The sequence below is a fragment of the Aspergillus melleus genome (assembly GCF_016097325.1).
Source record: "Aspergillus melleus strain CBS 546.65 chromosome Unknown contig6, whole genome shotgun sequence".
In the NCBI taxonomy this organism is placed as follows: domain Eukaryota; kingdom Fungi; phylum Ascomycota; class Eurotiomycetes; order Eurotiales; family Aspergillaceae; genus Aspergillus; species Aspergillus melleus.
The window spans coordinates 2,398,677-2,414,871 of record NW_025763375.1 but is presented as its reverse complement, the minus strand read 5'-3'; the positions used below and the strand labels follow the sequence as shown (position 1 = coordinate 2,414,871).

Here is a 16,195-nt window from a genome sequence, read left to right as displayed (position 1 = left end):
GGCAAAGCGCATAGCAAATAAGCGGGAGCCATGCAGGAAGGTGCGGGCTGGGCAGTGAAAGATGGAAGGACAGTTGATGCTCTTGCATAGCGTCGAGAAGTACACTTATGGAATGCACGGGTGAGGTTCGGGAGATAAACAACTCAGAGACTTCAGTGGCGTTGGTACGGAGGGGATATTTTGTGGGAAGAAGCGCCTGGGGAATAAATAGCGTGAGGGGTACCTGGCCCTAGTGTATGCAGCAGGGATCTTAGTGCTTACTCCGAATCGAACCCAAAGTCCAAAGTACCGTACTGAGCCTTCTTACACCGATAGTAGCAGCGACAGCGAAAGGCTGACCGGAAGTTGCTCATGGTATAAGCATGGCGAGTTAGCCCTGTTCTTTCTCCTCTCTCCCTGTTCCTTCGCCATGGCCTGGTCTTTACACAACAGATTAACTCCTAGCTAGTTCAGCATGACATACACTCTGTGGACCAGCCAAGCAATTACAGAATTCAGCATCACACATGGAAAATGGTGAAGCAAACAATTGATTAATCAATTAGATTTCCAATAACCTTGTATGATTATACCTATTCGAGCCGCGGCTATTTTCAGAGATCAACCATTGGCCTTTGCCTGCTACTGTTTCGATGCCGTAGATCAATGTATCGAACAAACCATAGCAGAGAAGTAAATTATCAACGACCATGATTGATCGCATCGCTTTTGTTGAGGAACTCTATCGCATTGATATTCTAGCGGCAAGTATGATGAACCTTCCGGCCGATCGTGCAAACCTAGCTACAGAACTTTATTTTGGCGCTACATGATCAAAGTAGTACTTATGAGCGGCATCCATGATTGCTTTGACCCTGTGAGCGGGGACCTTCTCCTTCCGATCATACGAGTAGAGCCCATTGACCTCTTGCTCAATGTCACACCTATTCTCAATTAGCATTCTCCATAGCATCCAAAAGTCGTCAGTCTCAAAACCGAGGGAAGAGGAGCCTACAATTGCGTATATACCATCCCACAGATATGCCCTCCCTTCACAACGCCCATGACCAGCTTCTCAAGGCGGCTCAGCAGATCCTCCGGGTCGCTGGCCGTGGTATAACCCCAATCTCGATCGCCTGCAGCCGTGCCCTTGGACGGGATGATGTTGACACCGCCGAACTCCGAGCAGATGACCGGCGCGCCGGGTTTATGCTGGGTACCTGGGTCAAGGACCACAGAGCCGGATGTGATCGGCTTGACGAACATGTCCCGGTTGGATTTCTGGGCGAGGATGCCGTTCTCGAAATTTGCGCTGGTCGCGGTGAGGGCGGGAAAGTCGGAATAGTCATGGTAGGTTGTGAGATCGGTTTGGACGTGTTCCCAGCCGCAGTTGTCATTGATGGGGCGAGTTGGGTCCAGAGCTCTATTCCATTGTTAGCAATAATCAAAGAATGGAAAAAGGAAGGACTAAATCGAACTTGGTCAAGTAGTATACCGAGCGGATATGGTTCCGCTGTTCAATGTTATCCTTCAACGAGGTATAGGCCCAGCTTTCGTTGAAGGGCGTCCAAGCCACGATGCTGGGATGGTTGATGTCTCTTTTCACGGCCTCCGCCCACTCGCTGTTATACCGGGATATGTATTCGTCGCTGAACTCGTAGGCGTTGGCGATCTCGCCCCAGACCAAGAATCCCAGTCGATCGGCCCAGTAGTAGAAGACCGGATCTTCAACTTTCTGGTGCTTCCGGCACCCGTTGATACCCATTTTGAGCGCCATTTCAATGTCCGCTCGCAGTGCCTCTTGCGATGGAGGAGTTAGGCCGGTTTCGGGCCAATATCCCTGGTCGAGCACGAGGGTCTGGAAAATCGGGTTGTCGTTCAATCGGAAGGTGCCGTCTCCGGTTTGCCAGGAAACGCGGCGCATGCCGGCGGTAGTTCGAACGTCGTCGAGCAGACTTCCCTGGGCATCATACAGGCGGATGGTCAGGTCGTAGAGGATTGGATGCTCGGGAGCCCACAGAGCGACGCCGTTGCGCCAGCTTCCAGGCACGTTGAAAGGCGCGCGGGTCTGCAGCGTGCCGGCATCGGGAACGTGCATATCGACGTCTAAAGCAACCCAATCTTTCTCGCGGGGCAGTTTTACCATGCTCTTACTCACCGCGACGCCGGCCAATGTGGCTTCAATCTCGACCGATCCCTCGTTCAAAGCCGGACGACCCACTACAGCCACACGCGCATGAAGCCGGCCGCCATCGATATCATCCGATCCCAGCACCGTCCCTTCGCTGCTATTCCCCAATCTCCAACGCGGCACACTTTCCAGCCAAACAGACTGCCAGATGCCGCTGGACGGCGTGTAGAAGATCTCCTGCGGCACGGGGCCCCAGTACTGCTTTCCGCGCGGCTGAGTGAGGTCATACGAGGAGTCCCTCACCCGCAGCGTCAGGCGCCGAGATGCATCGTCCACGGTCGCAAACGCATCGGTCACGTCGACGTCGAAGGGAACGTGGCCCCCACGGTGCCCTCCGAACGCGCGACCGTCGACCCAAACGGCACAGTCGTAATCCACGGCGCCGAAGCGTAGCAGCAATCGGTGATCGGCGGCGCGTTCATCGGGTGTGCGGATATCGTGGATGCGGCGCTCATACCAGAGCACTTCGTGGGCCTCGTAGAGACCTATGCCCGACGCAGGGGTTTGAAAGGCATACGGGACCTGAATCTGGCGCTTCGATTGCTCGAGGAGGTTCGCGGCGATTCCGTTCTGGTGCCAGCGCTGCGACAGGCCGATGTCGCCATCGTCAAAGATGAAGTCCCAGGGACCGTCCAAGGAGGTCCAGTTGAGTGAGGGACGGTCGAAGTCCGGTCGGGGGTAGGCGGGCATGCTGTGGGCGGTGTTTTTGCTGACTCCTATCAGGTGTCGAAATGGAAGGAAGTAGGAAAGGCTCTTGTTGACGGCGGGGAGACGAGGGCGAGATGAGCTGCTCTTCCGATGATCGTCGCTCAACCCCGCCGTCAGTGACGTGGTCGCAACTGAGACAACTACAGCCCCTATTCTCTCGGGCATCTGACGGTCCTCAGATTCGTGAATGAAGAGAATAAGTGACGGATGTCGATGCACAGGAATTGCGCTCCACAATCTAGCAGGCACGGCGCCCTACTCATTGATGACTTTCATGCTATCACGCACTGTCTACTCTTACCTCTCTGGGACGAAGTCATATTCTTTCGAAGGACAACACGATTCTGGCTGCTGCCAGTCTACAGGGGAGGTACGCTGCTACAGGCCTACAATCGATGCATCGTTGACCAGGGCGGAGAAGAAACAGAGTAATAACACCACGTTGCGACCACACAAAGTACATTCTACCAAGGCCTTCCAGCACCGACACCCAAGATCAAAAGGAAAACCATCTATCAAAAGAGACGAAAACCGAAAAGGAGGCAAAACAAAGCATTGCGACCAAACAAAGTACATTCTACCAAACATTTCCTCCAACCATAGCACGAGTACCCAAGAAGAAAAGCAGAGCCATCTATCGAGAGAAAAGGAAAAGAACAAGGAAAAAAAAGAAGGACTCGAAACATCATACCCCGTCTAAAACACCGCTTTGGGCGACGATCTTAGGGGAGAACGTCGGCCCAAGCATGCTTGGGGGCATACCGTATGAGATCGACGCACTGGGCGCGAAGCATTGCGCATTGATTCGGCGATAGAACCCCCGGGGCAATCACCGGACTCCTGCCAATCACCTCCCAAACGTCATTTGCGTCTTGAGCGTTCTTCCTCCAGCTCCCTCTGCCCCCGCAACAGATGGCCTTGGAAATTATCAAATCTGTGGCGGACAGATGTGGAATGAGTTGTGGGTTCATGGCGCTTAGCGGGCTGAGGGAGGATGGCCGGAAGGACAGCTGGAGCAGAAAGATTGTCAGAGAGGAAAAGCCGTGGCACTTCAAGCGGACTTACGGCATCGACGGGAACCATATCAATTTGGACACTGTTTTGCCCCGTTCTCAACAGAAATTGGTCGCCGATGGTGTGAAAGAGGCCTGGGTGTGCCTCCAGGAGCGCGCATTTCACAGGAGGGCCGAGCGTCGGCGGATATATGGCGAAGTCCACGTCCTAGATTCCAGATTAGTATTCTGCTTACCATACGCTCGTTTCTCTGTGCCGTGTGCGCGTGCATACAGCGACGCCGCCTATTAGCACCAATTCAATCCTGTCAAAACCTTCGATATCCGCCAAGGCCGGGGTCCTTTGGAGAACATCCACGAAGGTGGATGCAACGTTGTGAAGAATGGCTAAGGCAACCATTTTGGGTGAAGAAGATCGGAGTGAGTGGGAGGATGGATCAGAAAGAGTACGATCGACAATGACTGTGGGATGAAAGTAGACAAGATTGAAGAGTCTGTGTTGGAATGGAAGGTAGAAGGAGAGAAGAAGGGGTCCCTTCTCGCTTTTATGCACGCTCTTTGGCAAGCGAATGTACGCTTGCGCAATCCGGCAAATGCATCTAGACAAGCTCCGTGGTGTTTCAACATCATCCACGCGACCATATCGATGTAATGGGCATCACGATGTGGCTTACGGGCTTGCCCAATCTTGACTATCTAGGGGCAGGTTTCACCGGGTGGGAAGGCTGAGGGTCAAACGGGCTGGCAATGGGAATAATATGATGTCTGCATTAGACTTTCGCAAGAGGACAAAAGATACGACCGGGCGTCGGCTCCTAGATCCACCAGGGGCAATCGAAAGAAGGTTAAGGGGCGCATGTACGCGAGGAACTCAGTTGACGAAGGAGAGAGCTTTCGCGGTAGACGTGATCAGAAGATGTTGAAGGCAGTGACATATGTCCTTCCGGGGTATCAAAGAAAACGGCAAAACCAGCTTGTTCAAGTCTGCTGGATCAGTTAACCATTGCTTGCATCTCAGGGCGAAATCGCGTCTTGGAACACATACCTCAACGTAAAGCGGAGAAAGACCGGTGAGGCCAGAAGGTTTAGCAGTTGGGCAATGGGATGGAGGTGCACGAAGAGAAACATCATGACATAGCCAATGGCATGACGAAAGCTCTGGTAACCTCATGCAGCCAACACCACCACACCTCAATCGGGGAGTCTTCTAGAAGCCTCCAGACACCAGGCACTGATGGGTGGTTCGGTGAAACAGGTACCACACATCGGGCTTATGTCTCACCAGCCCTTACGGCCAGCCATCGTTTCTGGCCAACTTTGAACTTGGGCACGGATGCTACGAATTCCATAACGGAGTGCCGGAAGTCCATGGACTCGCCATCTACGAGGATGTAGGGAGGTGCGAAGAGAGAACGAACTATAGGTCCCATACCAGCAAAGGACTATTCCTACACATGCATCCCCTCCGTAGTGAGAGCCCTGGTATGGACGGCAGTTGCTGACGGGGTCTGTGGGTCTTGTAAAAGCCATCATAATAAAGTTTGACCAAACCTTGAACCATGTTGACGGCGTTGGAATACGTAGGGACAAGGGAGATGTCTGCAGCAACCGAGCCGTTTGTCCGCTTACCTCCGTATTGACGGGGCAGCGAATCGGAATGGTCGAGATATGGGACCACGCAGTTCTAAAACGGCCCTCTACTGGCTGAGTGTAGACGGGGTAGAGCAGCGACCAGGGGCTTAGCTATCGGAGATGATAGACAGGGATGACATTCAACGTTGGCCTTACGAAGTGGCCTGCGGGAAGTTTGGTCAGAGACATGGAATATTAGGGAATGGTAAAAAGAAAGCAATAACGCAAGGAACATCATAAATGAGTACGACAGACTAAAATAGAAACGACTAACGAGACAGAAAAACACAGAAAGACGCTGGAAACCGGGATGTGACATTGTTTGCAGCAGGCACTGCCAAGGCGAGCGTGGACATAAAAAAGGGCAAACACAAAAAGTGAAAAGTCAGAAAAACGCAGTTTGAGGTATCGCAGGAGAGCTGGGAGATGCGATGTTATGTAGTCAATTTACCGCTAGTCCATGCGATTTAATCGAGCGTATTCATTCGAATATCTTAGGGTCAAATGGGATACCTTTCTCGCGCAACTCCTGCTCAACAGGAAAAGGGCCCGAGGACTCGTCTCTACCCGGCTCCGGTAGAGGAAGCTGGCCACTGCTCTTCAGCATCACATACAACCGAAGAAACTGTTTGTGACCGAAATCGATATCATGTTCATCCATATAGTTCAGGTCATAGCGCCCAGTTTCATCGAGCGGCACGTCCACCGACCTCTGCCTGAAATACTCTCTCCAGGGTTCCGCGATGTCATCAAGCCTCAAGGCCGGGTTGTCTTCTTTGTGAATAACATACTCCATTAGATAGCTCAGCTCCACGAACCAATGACCAGCAGTGATCTTTGACACCCAGTCTCGCAACTTCAACAAGAGCATGCACACGATATATCTCGCAGGTATTATTATTTTAACGGGATATTTACCGGCTGGAGAGCGACCTCGGGTCGCTATACCTCCCGCACGAAGACGAGTGTCAGACGAGAGCATATCATACGGGTCATCGGGTGCCGGCGGGCCAATAACGGGATCGGGAATGGACCAGAACAGTCGGGATTTCTTGTACAGATACACGCCACACGTAAGATCTGGCATTTCCGGATATGTCAGGTCCGTGTGATAGTGGTGGTCAGGTATAGGGTGGCTTCGGTGTTTCCAGAATAAAGAGCATTCTTCACCCTGTATACACGGCGGGAACTTCGCCGCATCAAGAGCGCGCACCGCCTGTTCGATGCAATTGTCGGGCACAACCCATGCGGAGAACTGTGAAATAGTTAGTCGTCAGTCAATAAACGATGGGGGGACTGTGTCATACAAAATCAACGGTTGGAACACGGAGAATCTGCAAAACCGACTCGCCCCAGAGGAAGCAGGGAACTCCGGCTTCCTCTAGAAGCCGTGAGACGTACGCCTCGAGCTCGGGGCCCGGATAAGCAGGAAATGTAACTTCAGCCATGTTAATAGAAATCTGAATGTGAATGGTGAGATAATTGTTGGTATTTGGTAGGCATGGCGATCTCGTTGCGGAATCGAGCCAATTTATAGTCCCGGCCCTCGAGTGCCTCTGGTCGAACGCACCCCATATAACAAAGACTCGACCTCAATCAGGGCTCGGACTGCTCCGGCACCGTTTATTTGTTCCTTACAAAAGGCCGCCGACAAAAGATGGAGCCGCTTTCTGCCGTTCAGTCCGTGTTTCGCCTTTGTTGCCCGATTTAAGTGGTACCGAATAGGCGTGCAACGCGGCGCTACCTTGTCCGTGGTCCTTGGCTTGGATGATTGCTGGTTCTGACTGGATGGCATTTCTTATATTTCCGGCAGATAATGCGGATAATGAACTGGGTGCCACCTCGTAGGTGCTATGCTATTCCAACCTCTTTGCCATTCTTTAATGGGCACAGGGATATTCCCACATGTTATCTCTGATCGTCGTCCGGCGGTTCTCGATAGATTCAGGTGCACTTTCCAGTTATGTTACTGTATATTCCCATCGAATTGAACCCATTCTCCACGAAAGAACTAAAGGTAAATCCCCAGAGGGGGTTGAATATGGGCAACTGTGGCGTAGGCTGTGTGGCTGATATGTCACGTGGCAGTGGCTGAGGTGCCAAGAACTAGCCGACCACAACGAAAACCTCATCTAGCCGCACCTAGAATATTGAACAAATCAAGCAATATCTATCTTCTTTACTTACAAACTCGACCTTACTCGACACCTTCTTTCAACAGAGGGAATTAAAAGAGTATGATCTGCTAAGGCGAAGAACTCCAGATGGGAGCATTCTGATGGGGTGCCCAAATGGTCTCTACCGACGCCCGGACTACCCGCCCTACAGGTGTACACTCGGGTTTTTTCTACACTCTGAATTCTAGCTAAGAATCTTACTATCAACACGTTCATATGAATCATACATAGTATCTGGAGAAAAAATCTTGTTTGGCCCCGGAAACTCAAAGCTGCAAGTCTGATCTTTGTCGGCTTTGTGTTGCTATTTCAAAAAGGCCAATCAATTGATTTCATAAAAGCCGTAAAGTTGGAATGCCCCCCAGAACCAATTAGGCTGTGGCATATCCGCCGACTTGGATATCACTTCCATATCCAAGTCCGCAAATTGCGGATGTTGGATATCGGTCAGATATCCAAGTCCAACTTGCGGATATCCAATGGATATTCAATGGATATTTGGATATTCAACAAATATTCGCACTTGCATAAATTTCGTTAGTTTATTTTATTATAGATTATTATGTGATTATTATGTCGCTGACACACATTTGTTTTAATGTTAGTATATATGTGTTTTGGTTATACTAATATTTTTTAGGAGATTCTTTTATTTTTTTAATGAAATAATAAGAAACATATTTGTATTAAAAAATAAGTAATATCAATTTGTTTTGCTAAACCCGAGATATTAGATTAATGCGTTATAGTTACTGGTAATCTTAAGTTTATTTCTTTATTTATGATATTATTGCGGAAGTATATATTCTATATAGAACGAAGTCAGTTTATTTTCTGTCAAACATTTATAAGATAATATAATTCTATAGAAAATGCACTATTCCGTTCGGATATAATATTAGAAGATAGGGAGATGTCTGATCAATATAATTATTTTATTTAATTATTATAATATTATATAAATTTATAGAGAAATTTCGGATTCTTTTTTCATTTGACGGACTTTAAAGTTTTTGATTGTTATAGATATGCGGATATTTGTTGGATATCGTATGATATTTAACAAATATTCGCATGATATTCGCACGATATTCGCACGATATTAAGTCGATTATTTAAAATTTTTTCACAATATTGAGTATTTATTCAATTAACACGTAATATCGTTTTTTAGCACGTCGAAATCGTGTTCGCGATATTGTTTATCTTTGATTTTATTATTTTTTTAATTTTAACTTTTTTTGTAAATCTTTTGTTTGACATTTATAGATAGTTTGTTATTATATCTCAATCTCAAATTTTTAATAGTCAATATAAAGCATTTCAATTTGCTAAATCTTTTATTGATTTTGACCTTCTTTAATCAGATGATTTTTTCGAACTTTTAAATAGTGAAATAACACAATTTTTAATTAGTATTTTAGACATTTATTCTCTCTTTCAAGAAAAGAAGTTTCGCGTTTTTGTTTCGCTTGAGCGTGTTAGTAAATTTTTTCAACGGTTTTATATTTTTTATTTTAGCGATGAACAAGATACTCAAATGAAAACATCGCGAAAACAATTCATGCATTGGTGGTTAGATATTAAATATAGTCTAAAGTCAGATTTTTGCAAGAATATCAGATGGATCAATAAGCTTAAAAAGTTTAATATTTGATTATTTTTTAATCAGATTACACATGAGAGAATCGGCGAATCAAAGATAATATGTAAATGTTATTAGAATGTTATTGTTTATTCAAGACATTGTTGTGCAGATCTTTCTTCAATGTGATCACATTTTGGTAATAGCGTTTGCATTAATTTGCGGTCTTTTAAAAAGCAAAATATAGATCAATTAATTCGGAATTCGATTAGTATTAAGTCTTGTTCACTGTCATTCTATTTCTATTTAATCGTTAATTTTAGATATTATTTAGTTACAACGACCGAGATTTTAGAATTTCAGTCAAAAGTTTCTTTATAAAAGATTTTTTCAGTTTATCACAACCGCCCGTTTCTCGTTTCGCATTATTGAACGTTCAAAGTTCAAGACATTAATGAAGATTATATAACGATTAGAAAATCCGATTGATATATTTTTATTATGCATTATACAACGTTTTTTAGATATCACAATTTATAAACAACAACAAGATGTGTTTAGCAAGTTTTTAAAAGGAAATCGATTATCAATTGTATTTGATTGTTGGACATCATCTTTTTATCAAACATTTATAATTATCACAGATTATTTTCTTGATCAAGACTGAAATTACTGTGAAGTATTTCTTGAATTTAAATTTTTTTATAGCTCGCATACAAGTAAAAATCTAAGTAAAACTGTTTTACAGCTTTTCTAAAATTATGATATCGCTAATCGTGTATTATTTATTATTATTGATAATGTAACAAATAATGATAGCATGATGAAAAACATCTAGAAGGTAATTTAGTTACAGGTCTTTATTGATATCTCAATTTTCTGGATTTCATATATTTTTCATGTAATTCAGCTTTATTTGAATGATTTATGTCAAGGTGCGGGCTAGACCTCGGCGAGACCCGCGGGTGACCCTCGGAGGGTTACCCTCAGACCCTCATTTTGAGGGTTGAGGGTCCGACCCCCTTACCCACAGCGAGGGTCTGGCCTTGGGAGACCCTCGCCGAGGGTGACCCGCGGGTGACCCGCGGGTGATCAAACAGCACAAACAGTATGAACTTGTAATCTGCATATTTTATGTAGATTTTGCCTGTATTTTTCAATATTTCGCTTACAGCTCTCTACTGCCTAGCATTCGTAGATTTGGCGTAGATCAGTTAAAAAGAGCTTTATTTTGGGATGAAAACTAGCTATAAAACTATTCTAATTCAATCTCGTATCCTTCGAGAAGTTTTGAACGCTTCCGAACCCTGCTTGATATACGCTGCTGCATATTAAGTAGTGAAAGAACTATCTCATCACCCTCTTGATCTTTATCATCCTCCTCTGACATGGATGCAACACTCCTTCGCCGCTTCCTCTGGCTCTTTTCACTTTGAGATTGATCTATAGACTGTATCTGAGTGAAAACCCCCTCGCCTTCTTCCTCGTTATCACTAATTGAATCGAATTCACTTGCATGCGTATCTTTTTTCTCTTTAACGGCCTGCTTATCTTCATGTGAAAGATATTCGTCCATTATTGCCCTCTGTTCTTCCTCGAAATCAAATCGGAATGTACACATAAATAACATTAGGTCCTGGATAATTCTAGAGCTAAGAGAACCCCGACAATAATGACAGACATCTCGAACGGAATTAAAGAACTGTTTCACATCTGCATTAGTAACTGGTATTGAGAGAATATCGCGGGCAAGACTTGCAAGCGCTGGAAATTCATGCTCGTGCTCCTTTCAAAATACTCGAGGACCAGACCGAACAATTGCTATTAAAAATATTAGTTATAAATAAACTAAAGCGATTATATCACGTACCACTATCAAGAAATAAAGAAAGTTCATCCTGTTGGCCTGTCATTGGTCATTGAAATAATTCTGGTTCACATATCATCTCAAGCTCAGAGATAGCTGTAGCTGAAGACCAAACCTTAGCCAGTAACTGGGTATCTGAAACCCGCTGCTAATAGAATGCAAGATAACATTTAATACTCGCACGATAGCGTCCACGCCAGTCGTTGACTGGATCATCCCAATCCTTCCCAGAAAAGAACTGAAGCTTCTGTTGCGGCGCAATAATTGTGCCAATTGCATAAAGATCGCTATCCATCTGATCGATCATACTATAGTATTGAAAGAACTTCTTCTTCGCTGCGTGGAGGACAGCTAGCATAAACTGCTTCCAAAAAACCTTCTTTCGCTGAAGCTGCCAGATCGACTTCTCTAGATGACTAAAGAACTTATTATAGATGCTAAAGACCAGATGAATAGTCACATCTCTTGTTTGTGAGAGAAGAAAAGTGAATTTAAAAAACGATTGCGTAACCCAAAAAAAATACTCAACCTGGCGCCATTCTTCTGCACCGAGAACAAAATGATCCTGGTCGTAGTGCTCACAAAACTTGTTAAAGATAAATTGTAGTCGCTTTGCACGCTGAAGCATAAAAAAAATTGAATTCCAGCGAGTTTTAACATTCTGGATAGAAACAAGCTTTGGTTCTTCTATCTAAAGGTTGTAGAAGGCTTTTCGACGCTGAGGACTGGCGTTAATATAGATAACCATGTTGCGTACCTAGAAGATGAATTAGAAGATAATAGAAATGTGAAGAGGGGAAGGAGTATATTTTATTTAATGTATCAACAATCTCCTTTTTTTGCTGTCTCGCGCGAAGAGACTGGATGCGAGTTTCAGACCATTCTGTCTCTGCTATTTCATTTTTTGGATTTGCTTTCATTTGATCAAGGAGCTCCTTTAGGCTTAGCTGGATGACATGCGCAATACATAGAACACGTATAATAGTAGAGCTCTCACTTAGCTCTAATGACTGAATAGCGTTATTCACATGGGTCATTAAGATATTGTTATTTGACGCATTGTCGGTGGTGATTGCAAGTGTTCGGTCTATAATCTTATGTTGCTGGAGAAGTTTCATTAGTATCTTATTGAGATTTATACCCGAATGAGTATCAGAAAAAGACTCAAAGCCAAAAAGGAGCTCCCGATATTCCTAGTTGTGGTCAAGAAAATAGTCAGTAACCGCTATAAAGGCCTGCTGGAAAGGAGAAATCCAACAATCTAATGCAAATGAGAGTTTCGCATCAGAAGATAGTCTTTGTAGAATATTCTGCTGTTGTTCTTTTACAAACTCTCGTAGCCGGGTTCGAATTGTTCTTGAAGAAGGAATTCTAGGATCATCAGATGCTAGACAAACGAAATGAATAACATTATAAAACTCTGGATGTTCAATAAATTGAAAAGGGAGCCGCGACATCGCTAGTAGTCTTAAAAGTTTAAGCTCCCATTCGTCCTGGGTAAAGACGGCGGATTTCGGAACATACTTTGCCTGATAATATGAGTATATCTAATATAATAGTAGGGTAAAGGATAGATGTACCGCATTCTCTAAGGCCTGTTTTATATTTGGCCTTTTTGTAGCCTTACGGCAGTTCACACTCTTAATATGTTTATTCATAGAAGATGTTCCATGGCGGCAAGTGGCTGGGTGTTCAAGAAGCGCAACGCATTGCCTATACATAACCGCAGGCTTTCCAGTTTTTGCATCCGCCACCTGCTCGAATTGTTTCCAACTTTCAGATTGATGTTTTGTGTCCCAATTGATTCGCTTTTTCATTCCATAGTCTGTCTTTAGCCACTAAGTAACAAAGGCATCCCTAGGCATAGCGTCGTAAGGGTAAAGGATGTGAGCTTTGTATCGATCCGGGCCAACGCGTTGAAGGATATCAGAGATAAATGGTGATAGTTTTTCAAGTTCGGATCGAAGGAGATCTGAGCCAATAATTGAGGCAGTTTGGCTTCTTGAGGATTCTAGTGTAAAATGATGCAATTCGTCAGGGAAAGTGAAGTGGAAGGGATCTGAAATATCCCCTTCATAGATAGAGGAAGAAGGGATGTCAGATAGAAGCTGAGACATGGTTATAGAGCTATGTAAACCGCAAGAAAAGATAGTAGTAAGAAGAAAATAGAGAATAAAGGACTTACAGAGAAAAAAAATCAAGTTAGCAGAATTCGCAACAACTAAAGGGGAGTCAAATGGTCTAGGGACCTGAAGACCCAGAGTTGATAGATTATAATATGATCTATATCGTGGGTCTTATCTCTTTTAATTAATTAAACTGCGAGGGTCCCGAGGGTCACCCGCGGGTGAACCTCGGGACCCTCATGGGAAAAAAAATCACGAAGTCTAACGGAATCATGAGAATCAGCTATCTTAGAGTAAATTTTTAGCCCAGCATAAGATAAGAACCAATTTTTAACTTAATTATCTAAATCACTGGAAGGCTCTTAACTATATATCTAAATATTAGCGAGATTAACCGTTAAACAAGTCTAAAATCGCTTAAGAAATGGAAACTGGTCAAGATACATATAGATTTCTCTCATACTAAAGATATATTTCTATTATAGTAGCGTATGCCCATCTAAAAACGCATCTTAACCACCTAAATTTACTTATTTTCATCCGCAATTCGTCGCAGTATTAGTGATTTAACATAGTAGAATTCAAATTCAGAGAAATTTCGTAACAATTTATTTTGATTCTGATAATTATACATAATTCATCATCCGAAATACCAGAACAGGTGTAAATAACAGTATTTAATTAGGATTACTTATCGATTTTATCCCTCCGAATTAGGTAAAGTGTGAAAATTTTATGAAAATGAGGGTCCATAAGGGTCGGCGAGGGTCACCCGCACGAGGATCGACGAGGGTTAAGGGTCGGGTGAGGGTTGTTCATAAACGGGTGACCCTCGCGAGGGTCGGGTCGAGGGTCTGAATGTTAGACCCTCCGCGAGGGTCTCGCCGAGGTCTAGTGCGGGCTGGCGGGGGTGGTAGAGCTGATGGCAGGCAGGTAGGCTAATAGCTCACAGTATCTCTGAATTGCTACAGGATCAAGCTATATACAGGCTGATAGACAAGACGTAACTCGAAGAGCTACAACAGGATCCTCAAGCAAGCGGGAAAATATGCAGATCCCGGAACGGATAATATGGCCTTCCGAGCCATAGTTAGAAGATACCTCAGACATCAAGGTCTGCACCATAACAGTACGCCCCCCTTCTATGGCCGAGCTCCGTGAGACCGAAGGAGACCAGACTTACCAGAATACCGGCGATAATAGCTCTGAACGATCTATTTTGCGTATTCAAGATATTCAGCAGACTCAGCGATAGAATCCATATATCCGATCCATTTAACAACGTAGATCAAGCGGCGGCCACGGCCGCAGCAGTTCCAAAACGAATCAAAGATATCTTCGACTTCCCATTCCTCTAATCCATTGATTTCCACGTGCGGTGGCGAGAAATAATGTTGGCCAGGCAGGAATTCTGGACAGACAAAGATAAGTAGACTAACATTAAATACAGGATATATCTTCATACTAAGCGGAAATTCCAGACAATAAGCGTGCGAATTAATAACTTCTTCAATACAATATGGGCCCAAGGTATTCCAATCCAGCTTTTTGCTAGATCGTAAAATTTTAATATGATGAGCATCTAGCCATACTAATTGATCTTTTTTGAACCTTCGGACGGAACGACGTCGTTTATCAGCTTGTTCAGCATAACGAATTTGAACTGATAACATTTCTGCACAAACAAATTTCATAATAGCTTGCATTTGGATAACAAATTGCTTTGCATCTCGAACAGCGAATCGATTGTGATCACGATAATTCTCGATAAGTACTGGTTCAAATCTCATACGGGGGTGAAACCCGTAATTCGCAAAAAATGGGATTGTCTTGATAGACTCAGAATGCGTGATATTTAGAACAAATTCAGCTAAAAGAAGCCAAGTACTCCAATTATCTTGCAGATAATTCACATAAACTCGCAAATATTGTTTTAATATGACATTCACACACTCAGTCTGACTGTCGGTCTCAGAATGATAGGTAATTGATAATTTGCTGGTGATATCCAAACATTTAATCAAATGTTTCCAGAATTGAACAATAAATTGAGAATCTTTATCGGACAGGATCAACTGAGATAACCCATGTAACTTCCATACATGCTGCATGTACATCGCGGCTACAGCTGGGGCATTGACAGTTGAATTGCATGAAATCAGATATTTCATTTTAATTAAACGGTCCACAATAATTAGGATCGCGTCGTAGCTCTCGCTCTCAGGCAGATGCGTGATAAAATCCATAAAAATATCTTTCCAGACACGCTCAAATACAGATAAAAGCTTCAGAATATCTTGTTTCGTTTCACGGAACGGGATTATACGGCAATAAATATAACAGTTTATTGTCCACTAAATCATGTATCTATACATGTTGAATCAGTAATAATCTCAAAACAAAAATTTGTACGTTCGAGTTTTTTTTGAATGTTTGGACACAGATTTATCATGGATCAAACAAATTAAATCTGCTTTTAACTGATTATCGTCAGAGATCTATAAACGATTCTCGTAAAATAAAAAACTGTTTCTTCGCTCGCAGGCGGTCAGAATGACTCTTGAATAATGGTCTTTATCCGTAATCAAAACCTTTAGAATATCTCGGATTTCTTTATCTTTCTTATAAACTTCACGTAGGCAAGATTGTATCTCAAAAAATAATTGTAGACTTTGCTCATTTTCAAAAATAACAGTTCTTCGAGTTCGAGCTCTAATAATAGAAACTAGTCAACCAGAAATCTTACCTGCGTGCGAGATTTCGAGGTTCTCAGGTGAGTCAACTGGTTCAGACGGGCTTGTTGATTCAGGCGGGCTAGTTGATTCAGGCTGGTTGGTTAATTTAGGCGAGCTGGTTGATTCGGGCGGACTGGTTGGTTCAGGCGGACTGGTTGGTTCAGGCGGGCTGATTGGTTCAA

The 16,195-nt window shown here is 44.1% G+C and overlaps 3 protein-coding genes across 3 annotated transcripts; all 3 read right to left on the bottom strand.

Moving 5' to 3' along the window:
• Positions 1 to 705: 705 nt before the first annotated feature.
• Positions 706 to 3,043, bottom strand: LDX57_010574 (glycoside hydrolase family 2 protein; the record flags this gene model as incomplete). Its single annotated transcript, XM_046092321.1, has 3 exons — positions 706 to 923; positions 995 to 1,402; positions 1,458 to 3,043. The coding sequence occupies 3 exons, from the start codon at positions 3,041 to 3,043 to the stop codon at positions 794 to 796; spliced, it is 2,124 nt and encodes a 707-aa protein (XP_045948299.1). The 3' UTR covers positions 706 to 793.
• Positions 3,044 to 3,600: 557 nt separating this feature from the next.
• Positions 3,601 to 4,291, bottom strand: LDX57_010573 (uncharacterized protein; the record flags this gene model as incomplete). Its single annotated transcript, XM_046092320.1, has 3 exons — positions 3,601 to 3,888; positions 3,944 to 4,099; positions 4,166 to 4,291. 3 exons carry the CDS (start codon positions 4,289 to 4,291, stop codon positions 3,601 to 3,603), a joined length of 570 nt encoding a protein of 189 aa, XP_045948298.1.
• Positions 4,292 to 6,004: 1,713 nt separating this feature from the next.
• On the bottom strand, positions 6,005 to 7,484 carry LDX57_010572 (uncharacterized protein; the record flags this gene model as incomplete). Its single annotated transcript, XM_046092319.1, has 2 exons — positions 6,831 to 7,484; positions 6,005 to 6,778 (listed from the first exon to the last, which is right to left on the bottom strand). The coding sequence occupies exons 1-2, from the start codon at positions 6,969 to 6,971 to the stop codon at positions 6,005 to 6,007; spliced, it is 915 nt and encodes a 304-aa protein (XP_045948297.1). The 5' UTR covers positions 6,972 to 7,484.
• Positions 7,485 to 16,195: the final 8,711 nt, after the last annotated feature.